This window comes from Xiphias gladius, chromosome 7 (assembly GCF_016859285.1).
Source record: "Xiphias gladius isolate SHS-SW01 ecotype Sanya breed wild chromosome 7, ASM1685928v1, whole genome shotgun sequence".
In the NCBI taxonomy this organism is placed as follows: Eukaryota; Metazoa; Chordata; class Actinopteri; order Istiophoriformes; family Xiphiidae; genus Xiphias; species Xiphias gladius.
The window spans coordinates 15,954,628-15,973,833 of NC_053406.1; the positions used below are offsets into that span (position 1 = coordinate 15,954,628).

Genomic DNA, 19,206 nt, shown 5'->3' on the forward strand with positions numbered 1-19,206 from the left:
CTCACCATGACCTTAAAGGAGAAATTCTGCGGGGTGAAACTCGGACCATAAAATCGCCATCAGGAAATGAAGCCTGACACCAAACAGGGACTCCACCTCGGTTTAAAACATCATGCCTTGTCATTAAAAACTTTACATGTAAGCAGAATTTATAAAACTCAACCTTATGTGCCAGCTCTGTGAGAGGTTGGGCATGGGGCCACGGCCTGTAACATAACACGCATTGACAGAACATTAAGAATTGGCCCAGTGATGTAATAGCCTCAGCCATCATGGCTCTGTGGTCTGTTAGCATGCCTCTAAATCAGGCTGCGAGCATGTGGTGACCTACCTTTTAATGAGCCATTTTGTTCAGCCTGGTCTTTGGGAAGAATTGCTCCTGGCACATAAAGGTTACATTTCTGCAGAAGCCCGCCTGCCTTATTACCCATAAATACCAAATATGGAGTAATGTTTTATTCTGAGATGGATATATGTCCACTGATTCTGGTTATTGTGTATTTAGTGTACTGCTGAACCTATTTTAGAAAATTTTATATGGCTTTAAACCTATCGGGAGAATGGGGCGCTTAGATAAACTTTTCCATCCACTCAATGTTGGCAGTCATCACTCATAAACAGAGGTCACTCTCTGGAGTCCTGATCGTGTTTTTTTTCTCTCTAGATGTGTTTGACCTGTCGCTGAGTGACTGCTGTTTGCAGGAGAGTGAAGATACTACAGAGAATGGCATCAATCCAGAGCTAGCAAAGGTTGGCTACACTGGCGGCTCTCCTTTTTCAGACACTGCCCTAACTCAGCTACTTCTGCCTACTGTAAACATTATGATGTTTAAATGAATATGCACGCACAGCATACCTGTGAGTGTCTCTTTAAAGTCATCATTTAGAATTTTTGACCAAAGGTGGCGCTATGGAGCAGTGTTTTTATGAATGGCTCCACAATTCTTTGTATCTTAAGTTGTACAATAGCCACCATGAGAATGCACATGTACAGACACGAGCAAGCTCATGAGGTGATACACATTCCTGGTGATGCTATCACACTTCCACTGATCAACAGTGATACCTAGCAGTGCTTCAGCAAAAGACGAGAAAGAATAAGACAGCTAGTCAGTGTAAACATGGATGTAAACATTGCCGGTTTCAAAATATTCAGAGAGTCGGCTTTGTAAATATTTTATGAGGAAGGAAACGTATTTTTCACGTTTATATAGTCCCCAAGGATGCACACAAATCATTTTGGTGAGAAACACTGGACTTTAACATAACTACCTTTGTTTACCAGAAAACTCCACAGGCTACCTTGGACTTCCAAGCCATTAGAGCCTGCTAGAAACTTGTAAACTTAACATGTAAATGCCAGGTGTCACTGAAAAAGCAAGACTTGGCAAAACCTTGATGTTTTTGCTGATATCATGATGGACATCAAGCTATTTGTTATTTTCACTGAGTTGTTTTCTGACTGCCTCCTTCGGTTTTGCTTCCCATCTGTCCTGTCATAGTATATCTCAGAGACAGATGAAGGAATTCGCTGTGCGAGAAGAGAAGAGCGGCTCAATCTGTTCTCTCTCGACCCTGACACTCCCGTAAGTATAAAGGGTTCGCCTACCCATCTCAGAGTATACAGTAAAAGGGCTTTTTTTTTTTTAGGATTGTAATGTTCATTTGTACCTTATTACAACTTTACAAAAAACTTCATGGATTGTTGTACTTTTCAGCTTATCCTGCACATTTAACCAGGTCTTCTTAATATAATAAATACTTCTTTATGAAATAAAATAAAGCATGTCTCCAAATAACACTATGTTTCACCAACAACAGGTTCTGAGGAGCCCACGGGCTGAATATTCATCAGCTGAAAACACAACAGTGCGTCCGTTTGAGGAGAGGCTGGGCAGGAGGTTTATGATAACCTGCCGATCACTCAACCTCATGCTCCAGAGCTGCATCACCGAGAGTGAAACTGGACCAGTCACTAATGTGAGGAATAGAAACACTTTCAGTTATTCAAACCTGCTTCAGTGTTTACTTTTGAATTGATATGTCTCCTTGAAATGACTAATGATGGTTCTCAAACCTGTATCTGCTAAAAGCATTTTTCTTTATACTTGATTTAATCCACTTTGGGATATTTTCATTTCCATGTAAGATATAACAACAGCCCTTGTAATTATACACCCAGAAGCTTTAGGGAAGGGAACTAATGAGATGTTCAAAGGAGGTATTTTGCAGAGCGTAGGTATGACAATTCTATATATAAAGAACTGTTAGTGTGCAGAAAATGACTGAGCTGAATCTCCTCCACTAGATTGAACCCTTCTTCGTTTCGCTGGCTCTGCTGGATGTACGAGAAGGGAGAAAGGTGTCGGCAGACTTCCATGTAGACCTCAACCACGAGGCAGTGCGTCAGATGCTCGGAGGCTGCAGTAATGGGACAGGCGGTCCCGGGAGCGGGGCTGGAGGTCAGGAAAATGGCCTGTGCTCTCCTGCTGAGAAGAAGCCAGGAGACTGTTACCTCAGCCTGGATCTGGAGCACTGGCTTTGTTTTCCCAAACAGGTAAAAGGATGTTCCTCTTACAGTAGGTTTTGTAGATGTAGATCAGTCAAAGGAAAAATACTTTACTTCCATCTCTTACTCTGCATTTCACTTGTCAAATGTCTTTCCAATGCTGTCCATGCAGGCCGTCTTCTCAGTGACCAACCCCCACACAGACATAGTGATGGTGGCAAGAGTGGAAAAGGTGCTAATGGGAAATATTGCTTGTGGGACCGAACCGTATATCAAGAATACCGACTCTAGCAAGGTCAGAAAGTCGTTTTTTTGTTGCTTGGCCATTCTCAATGACAAGTGTGCATCAATATTTACATTGCTTAATATCGCCACATTTCTTCTGGATTTATTTTCCATCTTTAAGCAACGACATAGAGCTAAACCTTTTACATTGTCTTATTTCTTGGAGCAAGCTGGGAAAAATGGCTCGAGAAACATGCTTTTCTGGGTGTTTATCCTGAGGGAAATGGTTTCATCTAGTCAAACAGTTTAATGCATGGCATTTACAAAATGGTTCTCCTGTAAAGCCAGGGTGTTTATCTTCATCACAGAATACCAGTCGGGACGAATAGTTTTGAAATTAGGTTTTTCTGAGATCGCATCCAAGACATTTACTGGCCTCCCTACTGGCAGTGCTCCATGTGGTCCTTGTTTAAATGGCTAAGTGAATCACCAGATATTCAACCTGTTGCCAGAATTACTGTATTAAACAACCTCTGGTTTGGCTGCCACTCTGTTTAGGTCAACTAAAATTAAGGACTGATCACATCCCATTGTATTTAAGAAATTCAGCTGTGGCTTCTTGCTAACATTTCCCTCTGTCCATCTTTCTCTGCTTGCGTCTTGTACAGACTGTTCAGAAGATTTTGAGGTCCAACAAACAATTTTGCAGTAAACTGGGAAAGTATCGTATGCCGTTTGCCTGGTCTGTCAGGTCAGTGCTACCAGTTGGAGGCTCAGTTTTCTAAATATTTTAACATTCTATCCTCACAGGATTTAATCTTCCGTTATCATCCATTGCTTACTGTATGTCTTTTTCTGTCTATGATAGGTCAGTGTTTAAGGATAACCATGGGGCACTGGACCGAGAGTCTCGTTTCTCACCGCTCTTCAAACAGGAGAGCAACAAGATTTCCACAGATGACCTTATAAAGCTGGTGGCTGAGTACAGGAGGTGGGGCATACTGTTGGTTTTACCAATAAAATAGGTCACGTACTGTAGACGTCTGTGAGACAATATTAAGAATTCTTACAAAATTTTGATTTCATCTTTGCGTGTGCAGGGCTGAGAAAACCAGCAAACTGCAGACTATTCCTGGGACTCTGGACATCGCAGTTGACTATGTTCCAATGGAGCATCCTAGTATGTCTGCTTTTTAGGCAATACTTTGCCCTCTGTGTGTGTTAATTCATGTTTGCATTCTACTGCCTATCCGCTTCCTCCTTCCCTTCTACTTCCCTACCGTGTCGTGTGTTTGAAACTCTCTCTTCTCTTTGCTTTCAGACTGTGTGACATCCTCCTATGTACCGGTGAAGCCCTTTGAGGAACTGAGCAAACACCAGCCTACGGTGGAGGTGGAGGAGTTTGCCCAGGATACCACCAAGTTCACACAGCCACACCGTGTCTACAGAAACCACATCTATGTCTATCCTAAACACCTCAAATATGACAGCCAGAAGAGCTTCGCCAAGGTATAACGCAGTAGCTTTAACAACAAAGCACAGTATAAGAGGAGCCTGAGTGGGTTATAACTGTACAATTGCTTACAGCATGCCTCATTTTTTCTTTTTAAATACTTTGTGTACTTTTATTGCTCATATTTTTTTGGGGGTATAAGGGTAGTTATTAATGTTACAATGGTCCTCTTGTTCACAGGCTCGTAACCTTGCAGTCTATGTGGAGTTCCGCAGCTCAGATGAAGAAGTTGCCAAACCTTTAAAGGTAGAAAGTTATCCAAAAACATGCTGATGGGATATTTATTGGCTTTTATATGACTCTCTTTTTCTCCTATTAAGCTCTCTATATCATGGGAAACTGGCTGAGCATGACTTTGTTGTGACCCTTTTTCTATGGCTGTTTTTTTTTTTTTTTTTTAGTGCATCTATGGCAAGCCAGGCGGTCCAGTCTTCACCACAGCAGCCTGCTCCACAGTCCTACATCATTCTCAGAACCCCGACTTCTATGATGAGGTGAGGGCAGATGTTGAAAACGAATAGGATGAGTATCATGAATCAACACATTGAGATTATTAGTAGCTGGAAGTGAATACACCTTAGCTTAAGTCCCATTCCTCGCCGCCAATAATATAAATCATTGTGTCCAATTGTATCCCCAGGTGAAGATTGAGCTTCCTACCCAACTTCATGAAAAGCACCACCTTCTTTTCTCCTTTTACCATGTCACCTGTGACATCAATGCTAAGACAAATGCTAAGAGGAAAGAGGCGCTGGAGACCCCAGGTGAGATGGTGGTATATCTGGAGCCAGAAATTAGTAGAACACGTACTGTATTGCAGGTTATGTTGCGGTTGGTATTTTCCACTATTCAGTATTCTTATTTTTATCGTGCACTTGTTCTGTTTTTAGTGGGGTATTCTTGGCTGCCTCTCCTCAAAGAAGGCCGTCTGTCATCTCAGGAGTTCAGCATCCCCGTCTCCTGTAACCTGCCACCTGGATACCTGGCCATTAAGGAAGCCAGCAACACCAAGGTGAGAGGGAGAAGGAAGGAAGCACCATATTTACATAGTGTATAAATATTAGAAATACTGCTAAATAATACAAACATTCATTTGTGAGAGATAAAGGATATTAGGCATTAAAGCATGTGATAAATTGAGCTGATGGGTCTCTTGTTTTTCCAGTGTTCGTACTCAAGGTTTTTTTTCTCTTCTTACAGAGTGGAGCAGATGTGAAATGGGTCGATGGAGGAAAAGCTATCTACAAAGTGTCTACCAATGTCGTCTCTACAGTTTACACTCAGGTAAGACCATAACCTGGGTTTCATCAATCGTCACTGGCTTTCTTTTTTCTTTTACTGTCTCACTGGGGCTACATTGGACTGGCGATGTGTCCAAGGTCCAGTATGCCCTGCTTCTCGCCCTGTGAATTCTGGGATAGGTTGAAGCCCCACGTGACCCTGAACAGAATAATTGGTGTAGAAATTGGATGAACGATGGATGGATGGATTGCGCTTTACCTATTGTTTAAGCCACTACATGCTATAAAAAAAATCAGGGCTTTAGTTTTAAAGGAACACTTATCCCCTAAATGAAAATGCTGTCTTTATACATTATCTATTATCTGACATTGCTATTATTGTTATCTAAGCTGCCCCATATCAGCTTTCTCTAACAGAGCTGAAATGAACATGGCCTCTCTGTGAGAAACTCTAAAATAGACATAAAATGACCATTAGTTGTTGCTAAACATATTACACAGCATTCTCAAGTATTTTATAGCCAAAAATGCAATGTGAGCTCAAAATGCTCATTGATCATTAGAGGAGAGTGGTGGTAGTGCTCCACATCACGCAACGATATAGACCGTGTCAGTTTACAGTTTGCCGGCAGAGGATGTTTGGAGCGCTGCACAGCAATCTCGTGATTGGTTGGTGAGTTGTAAATCGGATCAGCCTATGTCTTAGTTTCACTTGCAATCATTTATGAACGATAAATTTAATCATTCAATTTATAGAGCTCATTTAAAAACATCAGGTGTTAAACAAGATGCTTTTACAATCAGATATTTAAAAGAAAGTAATAATAAATAGGTACAAATAAATAATTAGAGGTACATCTGAAAATGCAATAGGCATGTAGCACAGAAAATCTATGAACTATAAAGATAAAAAAACTGAAGAAAAAACCTGTCTTAAGAGGAATTTTTAAAAATATCACAATATAATAATAAGATAATTTCACTCTTTCCTGATACCACTGTGCAACCTTTTCTACTACCAAGAATAAAAGGTTTTGTGTGTTCATCGCTCATCTGTGCAGACTCTAGTGTGCAGAGATTCTTTTTCTTTTCCACCACTACCAAGAATAAGAATGGATACCATAGTGTATTGGTCACAATAGTGCAATTATTTGGCCTTAAAATTAAGCTCGATGGTTATGTTGTGTTCCTGAAAACCAATGTTTCAGCTGAGACTGAAACACTCGATAAGGTTTTTTTCTTGCATAGTGAAGTTCACATTTCAGGATTAACTCTCACTTAAACGGGAACCAGTCCACTAAGTGTTATTGCAGATGCTAAGTGCGGATTTTCATGGATTCTTCTCTCTGTGCCAGGACCCCCACCTGAACCGATTCTTCCAGCAGTGCCAGAAGAGAGAGCTGGACCTCTCGATACCTCCTACCTCCAACTTCCTCAACTGCCTAAAGGTCAGAGAAGAGGCGCTATATCCCCCCATTTTTCATTTTTACTGCGACTACTCAACACTGCTATATGTCTAAAAAGTGCACCAGAATGTCAAATATCATTTTGTTTTCTGCCTCTTTATGATTATTGTTTTTTCTTTTACTGCTTTCCACCCTTCTCATTCTCCAAATTCTCCACCGTTTCCTCCTCCTACGCTGCTTTTCCACCCTTCTCCAGGGTCTCCTCAGTATGGAGAGAATCCCAGTGATCATCCGATTTCTGCCAGTGCTCTTCAACCAGCTGTTTAAGGTTCTGACTCAGAATGACAATGACGAAGTCACTACTGCCACCACCAGGTAGGAAGTGGTACTACGGGATATGTACATGAGGGGTTGGGGTTAAGTGGAATCTCGCCGCACACAGTGAGGAAAGCAAGTAGTTTTTTTTTGTTTTTGTTTTTGTTTTAAACACTTTAGGAAGCATCTTCTCTTTTTATTGCTTGAATAAGACTTTATGTGAGCTTATTGTATGATCTGGCAGCTATTAAAGAGAAACAAAGAGAGAAATTGTCTCAGTGTTTGACAGATGTTTTCAGCCATTGTTTAGGAATAAAGGCTTTCATAAATAAAACTCTTTTTTGTTATTGTCCTGTGTCTGCAGAGTATTGTTCCACATTGTTGCAAAGTGCCATGAAGAAAACCTGGATCACTATCTGCACTCCTATATCAAGGTATAACAAAATAGAAGGTGGTGTGCTTGCAGTAATCTTTTGAATTAAGTGAGTTTTTTTTTTTTTTTTTGTGCTCAGGAAGATCATAAAATAATATTGAAGGTTGTTTATTTCCAAGAAGGAATGGAATCACTGCACAGACAACTTAATATGTGTGGAGGGGGGGGCAGAAAAGGGGTCGTTATGTGTTTGTATGGGCGTATTTGTGTGTTTTTGGGCCAGCAGGAGTGTGGTTAGGGCCACGTGCCCAGAACACTGTGCAAACACACACAGAGAAAGAGGGAGAGGAGGAGAAGAAGAAGAAAGGGGGATTAGGTCGGAGGCAAACTAGGACATTCAGCCCCCTCAATCAGAAACAGAAGACATGTTTGTTTAGGGGGGGAAATCAGTGAGACAATTAGAGAAGAGAGCAGGAGAAACCACAAGACCTGTTTCATGTTGGCCACAGTGAAGGAAAACCACAGCGCGTGAAGAGGTAGTGGCAGAGACGAATGGTGGGAGGTAGGAGGACTGGGCTAGCAGAGCTAATGGAGCGAGGGTTTCCATAGTAACAGATTGGCATGATGTTCAGTAGTAGCGCTGCCCATTTTAAACTGCTGAGTGTGTGTGTACGTATGTGTGCGCGAGTGTGTGTTCAATAAGGGGCGTTCAGTTCACTGTAGCATGAATTGAGTAGTATGCAGCAATATTACTTGATTCAAACCTTACACATGTACATTTTGGAAAATATTTTATTTGCCTTATTTCAGGTTACTGCGTAAGTGTTTTTTATTCATATGCATCTACAATATTTGTGAATGTGTGTACTAGTACATATAAGAGCTGAAACAATTAGATGGACAGAAAATGAGTCAAGGATTTTAATAATCCATTAAGTTTAAGTCATTTCTTTCTTATTGTGAGGATTTGCCGATTTCCTCTGTTTTTGAATCATTATTACCTGAAAATATTTGGGTTTTGGACTGTTGATTGAACAGAACAAGACATTTTAAGACACTTTGGGCTGTGGGTAATTGTGTAGGACACTTTTCACTTTTATATTTTACAGATAAAGCGATGAATTGATTAATCAAGAAAATAACCAGCAGATTTGGGCATACAGGTGGCTTAGGGGTTTGGACTAGAGATGCAATAATCGATTACTTTCATTATCAATTAATATTTTCTCGGTTAATCAGTGAATCCTTGGTTGTACGAAACATGCAAAAACAGTGAATATTGCCCATCACAATATTCTAGAGCATGTCATTAAATGTCTTGTTTTGTCCAACAAACCATCCAAAACTGAAGAATATTCAGTTTAGGTTAATGAAAGACAAAGAAAAGCAGCAAATGTTTTCGACTGAGAGCCTGGAACTATCAAATTTTTTTTTTGGCATTTTTGCTTGAGAAATTACATTAACAATTAATGGTTTATCTAAATCGTTGCCAGTTAATTTTCTTTCAGTCAACTAATCAATTAATCCACTGATTGTTGCAGTTTTACCATGAACTGCATCGCACCTTCACAAATCTCTGTGCTGTTGCTCTTCAGTAACATTCATAACATTTTTAAAAGGATAAGTTAATAATGAAAAGAACTGTTAGTTGCAGCCCTACTTTATATGCACCTTTAAGTGACTATCTCTGACTACCTTCTCTCTGTGTGTAGTATGTCTTCAAGTCAGAGGCCCATGGCTTCAGGACAGTCCACGAGGAGCTGGCTAAGGGGATGACCTTTGACCTGAAGAGCAACGAGCAGGCAGCAGTCAGGAATGTCCTCAAGGTTTGTCATTAACCTACTCTTTGCAACCTCCTCTGTCCCTTAACTCTCAAATGGGCCACTAGATTTCACCCAAATTAATTAGTTATAAATGTTTTGTTTATTCCTCGAACAAAAGGAAAAAAAAGTAACTCTCAGCCAGATGCAAATTTCCCCAAAAAAATATATCGTGTGCCTCAACTTGTTTTCATGCCGGAGCTGATTAGACTAATAAATATTGGGACAAGAATGACCTTGCTTTGACTTCTTCTGGTTTCAGTTCTCCTGGTTCTTCTTTGAGCTCATTGTCAAGTCCATGGCCCAACATCTGGTTGATTTTGACAAGATAAAGGTAAAGTGACTTACCCTACTTTGGGCCTCTCGAGTCTCCCAATCCTTAAAATCACAAATTTTTTAAACATTTGTTTTTCTTGGTTCAGTGTGGTTCCTTTGCATTATTTGTATTAACTGACCTGGAACACAGTGCATGTCTGTCTTTTGCTGATTCCTTGTTCCCACAGCTTCCTAGACCGCAGCGTTTCCCCTCATCCTACTTGAGCCGTGTGGAGACCCTGGTGGAGACGGTGTCTGAACACATCTTCTGGAAAAACAAAGACCTGGCAGAAGAGACGCGCAGTGCCAACTTAGCTGTGGCAGCTTTTGTCAAGGTGGGATAAAAATGTTTAGATTTTGTGTCATGGATTTAAATTACAATGTTAAATTAGACTTTTTTGAAGAGCCAAGGTATTGACGCTGTGGGACCCAGTGAAGTTTGAGTACACGTGAAGGGTACATACAGAATATGTGCTTATGTGGATGAATACAAACAGCCTAAAATTCTTCAGAAGAAAATTGCATCCATTTAAAATTGTCACCTATTGATTTCTCCACCTGTGTTAAATTATCTTTCTTACTGTCTTATTAACTGATGCTGTGTCTTGACGGTCTCTGTCTGTCTTTGTAGCGTTGCTTTACTCTAATGGACCGAGGCTTCACATTCAAACTGATTAGCAACTACATAAACATGATCACTGCTACTGACAGCAAGGTAAAACAAAACGTACATGCTTTAACTTTAATTTGGGGTTAAATAAAGTGCACGACTGAGCACGTACATGCGGTCCAATAAATGATACAATTTTCTGTGCTTGATAGGTTTTGTGCGAGCTGAAATTTGAATTCTTGAGGGAGGTGTGTAACCAGGAACACTACATTCCTCTCAGCCTGCCCATGCCCTCTGCTCGCATCGCAGGTGAGAGCCCAAGCCATGCTCTGTTGAGTGACGCCAGTGTTGATGTGATAACTCATACATCAAGTAGCTCTCGCTCTCATTTGTCTATTAACACCCTGTCTCTCTATCTTTCTCTTTCTGTCATTCTCTCTGACTGTGTGTCCATGTCAGACCATGCATCCCCAGAGCCACAAAGCACTCATGGTAAATATGTTTGCTCATTCCTTTGTAATGTTGTACGTGCTACAGTGTGCGTACCACAGTAGTATGATGATAATGAAATTCATGGAAAATTAGCTTGTCACATCATTTGCTCACTGTAACCAGAATTTTATTTAGAAATGGATTCATTAACTCCCTGATGGAAAGCAGATATTGGCTTGAGCGATGTTCGAATGAAATGCAGCTCAGTTCATTCCCATTGAAAATGCAAATCTTTTATGCTGTCTCTCCTCAGTGTCAGTGCCCGAGTACAACCTAACTGGAGAGTTCTGCAGGAAGCACTTCTTGACTGGCCTTTTGCTTCGGGAACTGGGGCTGGCTCTCCAGGACGAGCAGGACCTGAGACACCTAGCTTTGGCCACCCTGAAGACTCTAATGGCCAAACACTCTCTGGATACACGCTATGCCACCAAGGTAGACGGAACATATGTTTATATGGGAGGAAACTAAAAGGCATGAACAGCGAGTCATGAGCTCACAGTAAAAATTCTTCCGATGTGACTCATACGAACACAAACACACACACACACACGGACATGTGATTGTTTGTAGCAGCTGTGAGCAGCAGTGAGGATGTCTTAATGAATGCTGGGAAGTGTCCGGATCAGATCGAGGCAGTAATCTGTCCTCTGTTAAACAGTATCAAATACTGCCAACCACAACACAACGGCACTGCTGTAGTCGAGGCTTATATTGGGTCTAGTTGAGTCTGAGTGGAAACCAGATGTGTGCAGAGGGAAAATAAAAGGCAAAACTGTGAAATGTGATTGTGAATTAATGAAGGCCACAACATTTTCTTGGTAGGATGCATTAGATATTATGTAAATGCATTGGATTTTTTGTATTATGGACTTTTTAATCCTTAGAGATATAGTCTATATAATAAGGCATCTTAAATACAACATTGATAAAGTAGTAATAAACTGTCCAGGGAAACATTGTAAGTGCAGTTTTATTTTCTAATAGAAGTGTTGCCATGGCCATGCACTTTGAGTTGCTGTTTCATGACTATTCATCAGTCTTTAGCGATTGTGATTATCTGATTATCTCCATACAAATTTTTCAAACGTACAAATTTTATAATTACCAGCTTTCTGAATCAAAAGAGTTATTGATTTGTTAGGGTATTACAAAGTAATGTCACGTACTATTGAACTTGCACAAATCATTTCATGAGACTAATGTGATGTGCGTTTTGTTTGGCTGCTTTTCCAGGAGAAGCAGGCACGAATTGCATCTCTCTACCTGCCTTTGTATGGCCTGATCCTGGACAACATGCCCCGATTCTTCCTCAGGGATCTCTTCCCCATCTACTTCACTTCTAGTGACCAAGTAAGAGTCAAGATGAAAGATGTAATGACCGATTGACTCTCTGTATACTTTATTGATTTACTATGTGCAATGTCATACATATTCCTGCTGTGTTTAAAGGTAAAAACTTATTTTCTGTCAACAATAGTCTGGTTTTAGCAGTTTTGGCTCACATTCCTATTAGTTATGGTTACCTACTAAATGGCAAATATTTCAGGCATGGGAATTCTCCTCAACACAACACGAAGTCATTTTGGACCATATATTTTACATGATTTTGTTTTCTGTATTACCTCCCCAGCTGGCCAAGCTCTCTTCCATTCTTTGCAACAAAGGCTCTCATCCTTAGTTGTTTAAAGTTATGCAGGGACTGCAGTAATATCAACTAAACTATACAGTTTTGCCAGGTGCTTTACATGTTATCTTTCCGCCTCTATTTGTCCTCTTCTATTTGATTTCCATCGCACTCTGAACAAAATTTTGTTTGCTCATGAATACAGTAGATGAATCATCCTGTAAGCTGAGCTGGAAGTATAATAATGCAATCGTTGATTTTAAACTTTGAATGTTTGCTTTCATTGTGAAATAAGTAAACTTATCCAATTATTATTATTCTAAGTTAAAATTTATTTTCTGGGAGAAATCTGCATGTGACTTTTGTTGCTTGCCCTCATGGATGCTGTTATAAATTTCGTCTGAAATCTGAGCAGTCTTGTTAATAACATGTTCTCAGAGCTAGTAGAAATACTGGCCTGAAGTATAAAACAATAGGACTCAGGTTGATGAAAGATATTTTTCCTTTAAGTAAGTCCTCTCCTCTGTCTGTACCTCCAATCAGGGCTCCCGAGATGACCTCAGTGTAGGAGGGGGAGTGGCTGGAGGGGTGATTCCTGTTACTCGCCATGCCAACTCTGTGGATGCCTCCTTTTCCAAAGAAGTACTCAACTCAATCACAGGTAGCACTTAGTGATGTGCGTGCGTGTAGCTGTCTATTTTCAGTGTCTGTATAAAAAGGTGTAAATGAGGACATGACATTCATGCTGGACACCCCCCCCCCCAACCTCTCTCCACAAGCCTTCTCATCCTTGGCAGTTGCCGTGGGTAACCAGGCCGACTCCCGGGGTTCTCTGATCAGCGTGGACTCCAACCCTAGCAACAGTGACAGGAACAGTGAGAAGATGGACGGATGTGAGAAGGTGAGACAAGAAAAGTGTTAAGAAAACACAACAGCCGTCACTTTCTGTGTGTTTATTTCTGACACTGGCAGAGGAGGAGCAAGTTGACCAGTCAAAAGAACTTTAGATACATTTGTTGTATGTGTTTGATATATAGGGTGCATTTTCTTCATAGTGAGCCATTCATAATAAATTCTACATTATAATGGATTGCTGAAAGGGGAGTTTTTAGAAAAACAGACTTCCAGTGACTTCCATTTTAGACCACTAAATGTGGACAAGTGGACTTAACGCACACTACTCTAATCCCAAAGTATGAAATACTGAAGTCCTGGTGGTCTAGGACTAATCATGTAATTGCAGTGTTCAAATCCAGCCGGGTCCTTTGATGCATATAATCCCCCATCTCTCTCCTCACTTCGTTTCATCTCTTTATACTATGTTATAAAGGCAAGAAAAGGCCAGCTGTCATCTTTTTCTGTAAGTCTTGTTTCCCAATGTGAAGTTATAAGTAATGTTTCCAAAGATTCTCCTCATTGCCTGGAATAAAAATTTGGCAGGGAATTAGTGAAACCTCAACTCATGCATTATTTGTTGGCCTGAGATTCATAAGATTCAATCATAAAATACTGCATCACCTTATAAAACACTCATTATATCCAAGTTTCCTTCCAGCTTGCTAAAACCCACAAATTCACACAAATAAATACTGAGGACATGACTAGTGTACTCAACGGTAGTTGCAACGTGGTACTTAAAGTAAATCTTTGACTGTATTTCTTTCTGGATGTTTGTCCTCAGTTTGCTCGGCCGCAGTCCCTGATAGGCTATGGATCTCGCTGTGACAAGTTGGACCAAGCAGAAACCCGCAGCCTGCTCATGTGCTTCTTGCACATCATGAAAACCATATCTGAGGGTAAGAAATGACTTACAAATGATCTTACCAATATTCACGCTCAGAACTCTTACTCAGAACTTGTCAAAAGGTATTTGGAAATGCCTTTTTTATGAGTTTGTTTAAATTTTGACAATGGTTATAGGCATTATATTATAGTTAGTTTTTCTAATTAGTGACTGCCAAGCTAATAAAAAGTGCTAAAAAAAAAAGGAAATAATATCAATAAAAATATCAATTTGTTGATAATAGTTAACAGATCTGTTTCAGTCAGTCCAATGCCAGCTTAGTATGAAAATACTGAAAAATTGCAGTGGTAGAATACCCCTCTACAAATCTCCTGTGGTGTGTGACACGATGTCTTATTTTGCCTGTTTCCAGATGTGCTGGTGTCCTACTGGCACCGAGCCATTCACCAAGAGATCTCAGACTTCTTTAACATCCTGGAGTAAGTGCTCCTCTTTCTTCATTGCAGAGTATTACCACAGCTCCTGTTAGGCTGGCTAGTGATACTGTGCACGGAGGGGGAAAAAAAACCAAAACAAAACACTTAGACAGACAGGGATGGGGACAGGCGAGTGAGAAGAGAAGAGGAGAGAGGCGAGGAGAAGGGAATGTAGCCAGAAGGGAACAGATGAAAGTAATGACACAGCAAGCGAGAGAGAGAAGAAAAACAGACTATAAATCCAATGAGAACTCCCTATCCCCTGAACAATGCAGTAAATTAACTGTCTGTTTCCTGTTTTTGTCAACATCTAGACTACACTGGTACAACTCAGTTTGATCACATGCACTCCGTTTACCCTGTGTTCTTAACTTGCAAAACACATAACAACAAGCAAACCGCCACCTAAGATATTTTTCCATTTTCCTTTTCCTCAGGCTGTGTCTTCAGCACTTCAGGTTCCTCGGAAAACGCCACATAGCGAGGTAAGTGTGTACTCCGTATTGCTCGCGCCGACAAAGAGGTGGACCACGTCTCATGCAGATGCATTTATTATAATGCTGCAGATTTGGAAACAGCTTATTAACTCAACATACATATCACAGCCAAAGGTTGTATCACCCCCACCCACTGATGCATAATTCATGTAGTCGTGTGCGCACACGTGCAAACGCATCCACGCACACAGATACTTGTGCAAACACACAGAAATAAATGAACCAGACACAGCCAGGCAGAAATACTAATATGTGTTCTGTATGCGTGTGCACGCTCAGGCATGAGCTTCAAGGAGGGAAGAGGTAAAGGAGGGAAGAAAAAAGAGAGGGGGGATTGAAACTCCTGGATCTCGCTGTTGAGAGAGCATTACTGCTGGATATTGTACTGTAGTAGTTGGCAAGCATAAGATGGGGGTTGTTATCTGTGTGTGTATGTGTGTGTGTGTGTGTGTGTGTGTGTTTGTGTGTGTGTGAGTGCTCTTACTGGAGCTGAGCCATTGGTACTGCTATGCTCCTCCATCTTCTGGTTCCTCCCAGCTAATTAAATTAGCCCTCTTTTTCCTTTCAGCAATAAGATGCTGAGACTTAAGCCAACAAAAGGCTGGGAGAACACACTGCTTTAGTGTGTGAAGGCATTAGCAGAATAAAGATAGCTGGAAGCCTAGCTAGCGCTATCAGACGCAATTGAGCCTGTCTGGGGCTGCTAGCTACTTAACATTCATCTGTAATACCAGCTCATGGGGGACTCTCAGTCTTACGGCTATGTCTGTCTCAGTGTCTCTCTCTCTGTTAGCTCTTTGATGCCTGGCTGAGTCAGTATTGGGCACCCATTGACATTCAGGAGTGATGGAATAGTCTGGCAGTGTGTAGCCAGCCAGCCAGCGAGGGAGATAGTCAGGCAGTCAGCCCATCAGACAACAATTCAGTCCTTAAAGCCCCTGAAAACTTGGTTTCAAATCTTAAATATTTTTCCGTAATATGAAATATTCATGATTGATACCAGAATAAAAGTCAAAGTTTGGAAAAAACAGTCCTTGGGTATTATTTATCAAGCGTTAAACTATCGAAACCTGCCAAAAGGGACGTTGTGTGACCAAATTTGACTGACAGTAGCCTGGTAAGTTGTTGCTAAATCCTGACTGATGCATAGATGTACGTGAGCCCCGCCCACTGCAAATTGGTGGGAAGAGAACAGACAAAAAATATATATGTAAATAAATAATTAAAAATTCAGAAATCTGTAATGTAAAATAACAAAAACTGTTTCCATATTTGGCAGAAAACTGTGTGTTCTTGTCCCATTGCTCATGGTAATAAGCCGATTAAGAAAAAAGGTTTTCTGAGCTTTTAAGTTACAGACATTCCTCTAACATATTCTGTTTGGGTCTGTGATGGTGCAGGGAGCCTCACTTTCTTAACCTAAGCCATAGTTTAGACTTAAGCAAAGACACAGACACACGCAAGCACAGTATACACTACATGACACAAACAAATAACAATTAATTATAATGTTTTCCCTATGTTGGTCTTTGCTGTTGTAGTCTTCACCTCAGTGCATGCCTCATGTCCTTGCCCTCTGTGCATGCTGCTGCTGTTAATGGTTTGTCACTGTGACTGCACATTTATTGATGTTCTGTTGCATCAAGTGATCCTTTCTGCATTGGCATCAGTGGTAAATAAACGGGAAATGTATGCTGGCACTGTATGTTAGTTTTGTTTGCCCTTTAACACATTTATCTCATTGATGTTGCATGTCGAACTTGTAACCCTCTTCCTCCATGCCCCGCCTCCACAACTGGCCGGACTCCACCTGCTGCGAGGCTGGTGTTTTGATTGGCGTACGCAGTAGCTGTGTCGTCTTTCTTTTGGCTGGCCAAGGCAACATTTGCTTTGTGTAAATTGGCAGTCGTTTCCGATCGAGCTTCATTTAAGCATCATAAGAATATGATATGTTGAAGATCTGTTTGTTGGGATCCAGGCACTAAGCCGATTTGTGCTGCAGATCAACTGACATTCAGCTTCAGCACATCTATACATCTTGATTCCACTGTTTTACATTAATGGTGACCTCAAGCCTCTACTCTCCACTAACACCCTTCCAAAAGTCAGTGTAACATTTACACGATATTATACTAATGGCAAACTAAAACCATTGACCCTGCTACACCACTAACCTTTCCATCTGGCTGACCTCCCTCTCTATGTGAGCTGGTTGATCTTTTTTTTTTTTCTGACACTAGCCGCTCTCACCACACCAAGGTCAAATTGGAGATCCTCTGTGCTTTCAGCATTTCATTTAGCCTGACTGGAATACAATGTGACCTAGTTCCTGAAAATACGTAACAGAGCCACAAAAGTGCAAAAATAGTGCTGTATTGGAAAGTTTTTACATATAGACGGTAAGGTCAGTTCTTATTGAGTGCAGGCATGCTCAGGCAACTATTAACGTGCCAACTCACAGTTAATATAACTGAATAATGATGATAATGGTGAACACTAACAATGTTGGTCTTAACTTAACTAACTAATGCTAGCTTTGATGTGATTGGCTCGTGAACAGGAAGCTAGCAGCGGCACTAAAGCTGGCCCAGTCCACCCAGGCCAATGGCACCCTGAAGGGCTCTAACCACCCCTCCCAGTCCTCTCAACCCTCGAGCCTCTTCCCACAATGGTAATCACCCTCCACCAGGAAAACAAACAACACCTCAGCCGTGATGACAGAGTTAAACTGTGTGAAGATACTGAGTCTACGGTTACCGAAACTGTACTGCAAATTATGTCTGTCTGGTGATTGGCTCAAAATGTGTATAGTTTCTTTAATAGCAACAGCCTCCAGACTATCGAAGCACAGGTACAACCTACAGCAACAATGTGAACACTTGGATTTAGATAAATACATTTTTGTCCTGTATGTATACATCATTTATGTGACCACTGTGTTTCCATGTTATAGACTGTAGCTGTGTTCTCAGCATGCCCCTCCTCATACTTGCAGTGTTTTGTGTGATTTGCCTGTCTTTGTCTCTGTACCCCCATGTGTTAATAGACTCCCGATAACAGCAAGTCCTTGGGACATGGATGCAATTTCTATTTGCCTGCCTACTAAAATGTATAAAACCTCTTAAACTGGTTAGGTAACACTTTATTACTGTTTCAGTGTAATTGTCCAAAGGTTTAGTAGTTCGGTAGTAAATTTGCTGCAGTGTAATAAAATTGATTGATACTAGCTGCTGATCCCTGCGGTTGTCCTCAGGATGGCATCCTCTGGAGGGGAAGGTCACCGGCATGCTCGCTCCCAAACCATGCCCATCATCAGGGGCAAGAATGCCCTCACCAACCCCAAGCTCTTGCAGATGATGGAGACAGGTAACACACACACACACACACACACACACACACACACACAGACACACACTGACTGAGATCAAGTCAAGTCAGATTGTTTTTATATAGCCCAATATCACAAATCACAAATTTTCCTCAAGGGGCTTTACAATCTGTACAGCAGACAACACCCTCTGTCCTTAGACCCTTGAATCGGATAAGGCAAAACGACTGTAAGATGTTGACCATGATGAGATGACTATGAGATTACTGAAATGGATTTGAGTTATTTATATCTGAGTCTCTCTCCAGATGGGAATATTCAGGATGGGGACACGCTGAGTCCTACTGATATCGAGGCAAACTTGTCCACTGAGGTGGCCCTCACCGTGCTGGATGTACTAGAGCTCTTTGTTCTCCATCACAAGGTCTGTGGTCCTTTCATAGTTAACAACCTGAAATTGCGTTTCACACCCCGCACTCACTGCTTATGTCATCTGTTCTCTTTTGTTGAGGACAATCTGTTTTAATTTATGTCATGTGCTGTTTTTATGGTATACTTCTGATTTGTGTTAGGTCATATCCGAGCTCTGACCCCAGTTTTTGGATTTGAAAATTGCATTTCATCTATATGCACACACATCAATTTAGCATCTGCATCTTTATTTTAAAGGTTGTATGTCACAGCAGAAGTCTTTTTTCATATTCCTCTGGCTCTCTCC

The 19,206-nt window shown here is 41.0% G+C and overlaps 1 protein-coding gene across 7 annotated transcripts in view; it reads left to right on the top strand.

Moving 5' to 3' along the window:
• Nucleotides 1-19,206, top strand: part of dock10 (dedicator of cytokinesis 10) — a 64,331-nt gene that overhangs the window by 37,307 nt on the left and 7,818 nt on the right. For all 7 annotated transcript variants that reach the window (XM_040131741.1, XM_040131744.1, XM_040131740.1 and 4 more), the window contains exons 9-41: nt 665-750; nt 1,503-1,586; nt 1,822-1,980; nt 2,309-2,557; nt 2,682-2,804; nt 3,403-3,485; nt 3,603-3,725; nt 3,835-3,914; nt 4,056-4,243; nt 4,428-4,493; nt 4,649-4,741; nt 4,888-5,011; nt 5,138-5,259; nt 5,448-5,531; nt 6,844-6,936; nt 7,151-7,269; nt 7,574-7,643; nt 9,295-9,408; nt 9,665-9,736; nt 9,906-10,052; nt 10,349-10,432; nt 10,540-10,636; nt 10,787-10,819; nt 11,073-11,251; nt 12,053-12,169; nt 12,987-13,104; nt 13,223-13,344; nt 14,125-14,239; nt 14,600-14,666; nt 15,101-15,148; nt 17,721-17,831; nt 18,414-18,526; nt 18,797-18,912. In XM_040131741.1, the coding sequence (XP_039987675.1) occupies nt 665-750; nt 1,503-1,586; nt 1,822-1,980; nt 2,309-2,557; nt 2,682-2,804; nt 3,403-3,485; nt 3,603-3,725; nt 3,835-3,914; nt 4,056-4,243; nt 4,428-4,493; nt 4,649-4,741; nt 4,888-5,011; nt 5,138-5,259; nt 5,448-5,531; nt 6,844-6,936; nt 7,151-7,269; nt 7,574-7,643; nt 9,295-9,408; nt 9,665-9,736; nt 9,906-10,052; nt 10,349-10,432; nt 10,540-10,636; nt 10,787-10,819; nt 11,073-11,251; nt 12,053-12,169; nt 12,987-13,104; nt 13,223-13,344; nt 14,125-14,239; nt 14,600-14,666; nt 15,101-15,148; nt 17,721-17,831; nt 18,414-18,526; nt 18,797-18,912 (3,599 nt within the window). The remainder of the gene's footprint in view (nt 1-664; nt 751-1,502; nt 1,587-1,821; nt 1,981-2,308; nt 2,558-2,681; nt 2,805-3,402; nt 3,486-3,602; nt 3,726-3,834; nt 3,915-4,055; nt 4,244-4,427; nt 4,494-4,648; nt 4,742-4,887; nt 5,012-5,137; nt 5,260-5,447; nt 5,532-6,843; nt 6,937-7,150; nt 7,270-7,573; nt 7,644-9,294; nt 9,409-9,664; nt 9,737-9,905; nt 10,053-10,348; nt 10,433-10,539; nt 10,637-10,786; nt 10,820-11,072; nt 11,252-12,052; nt 12,170-12,986; nt 13,105-13,222; nt 13,345-14,124; nt 14,240-14,599; nt 14,667-15,100; nt 15,149-17,720; nt 17,832-18,413; nt 18,527-18,796; nt 18,913-19,206) is intronic.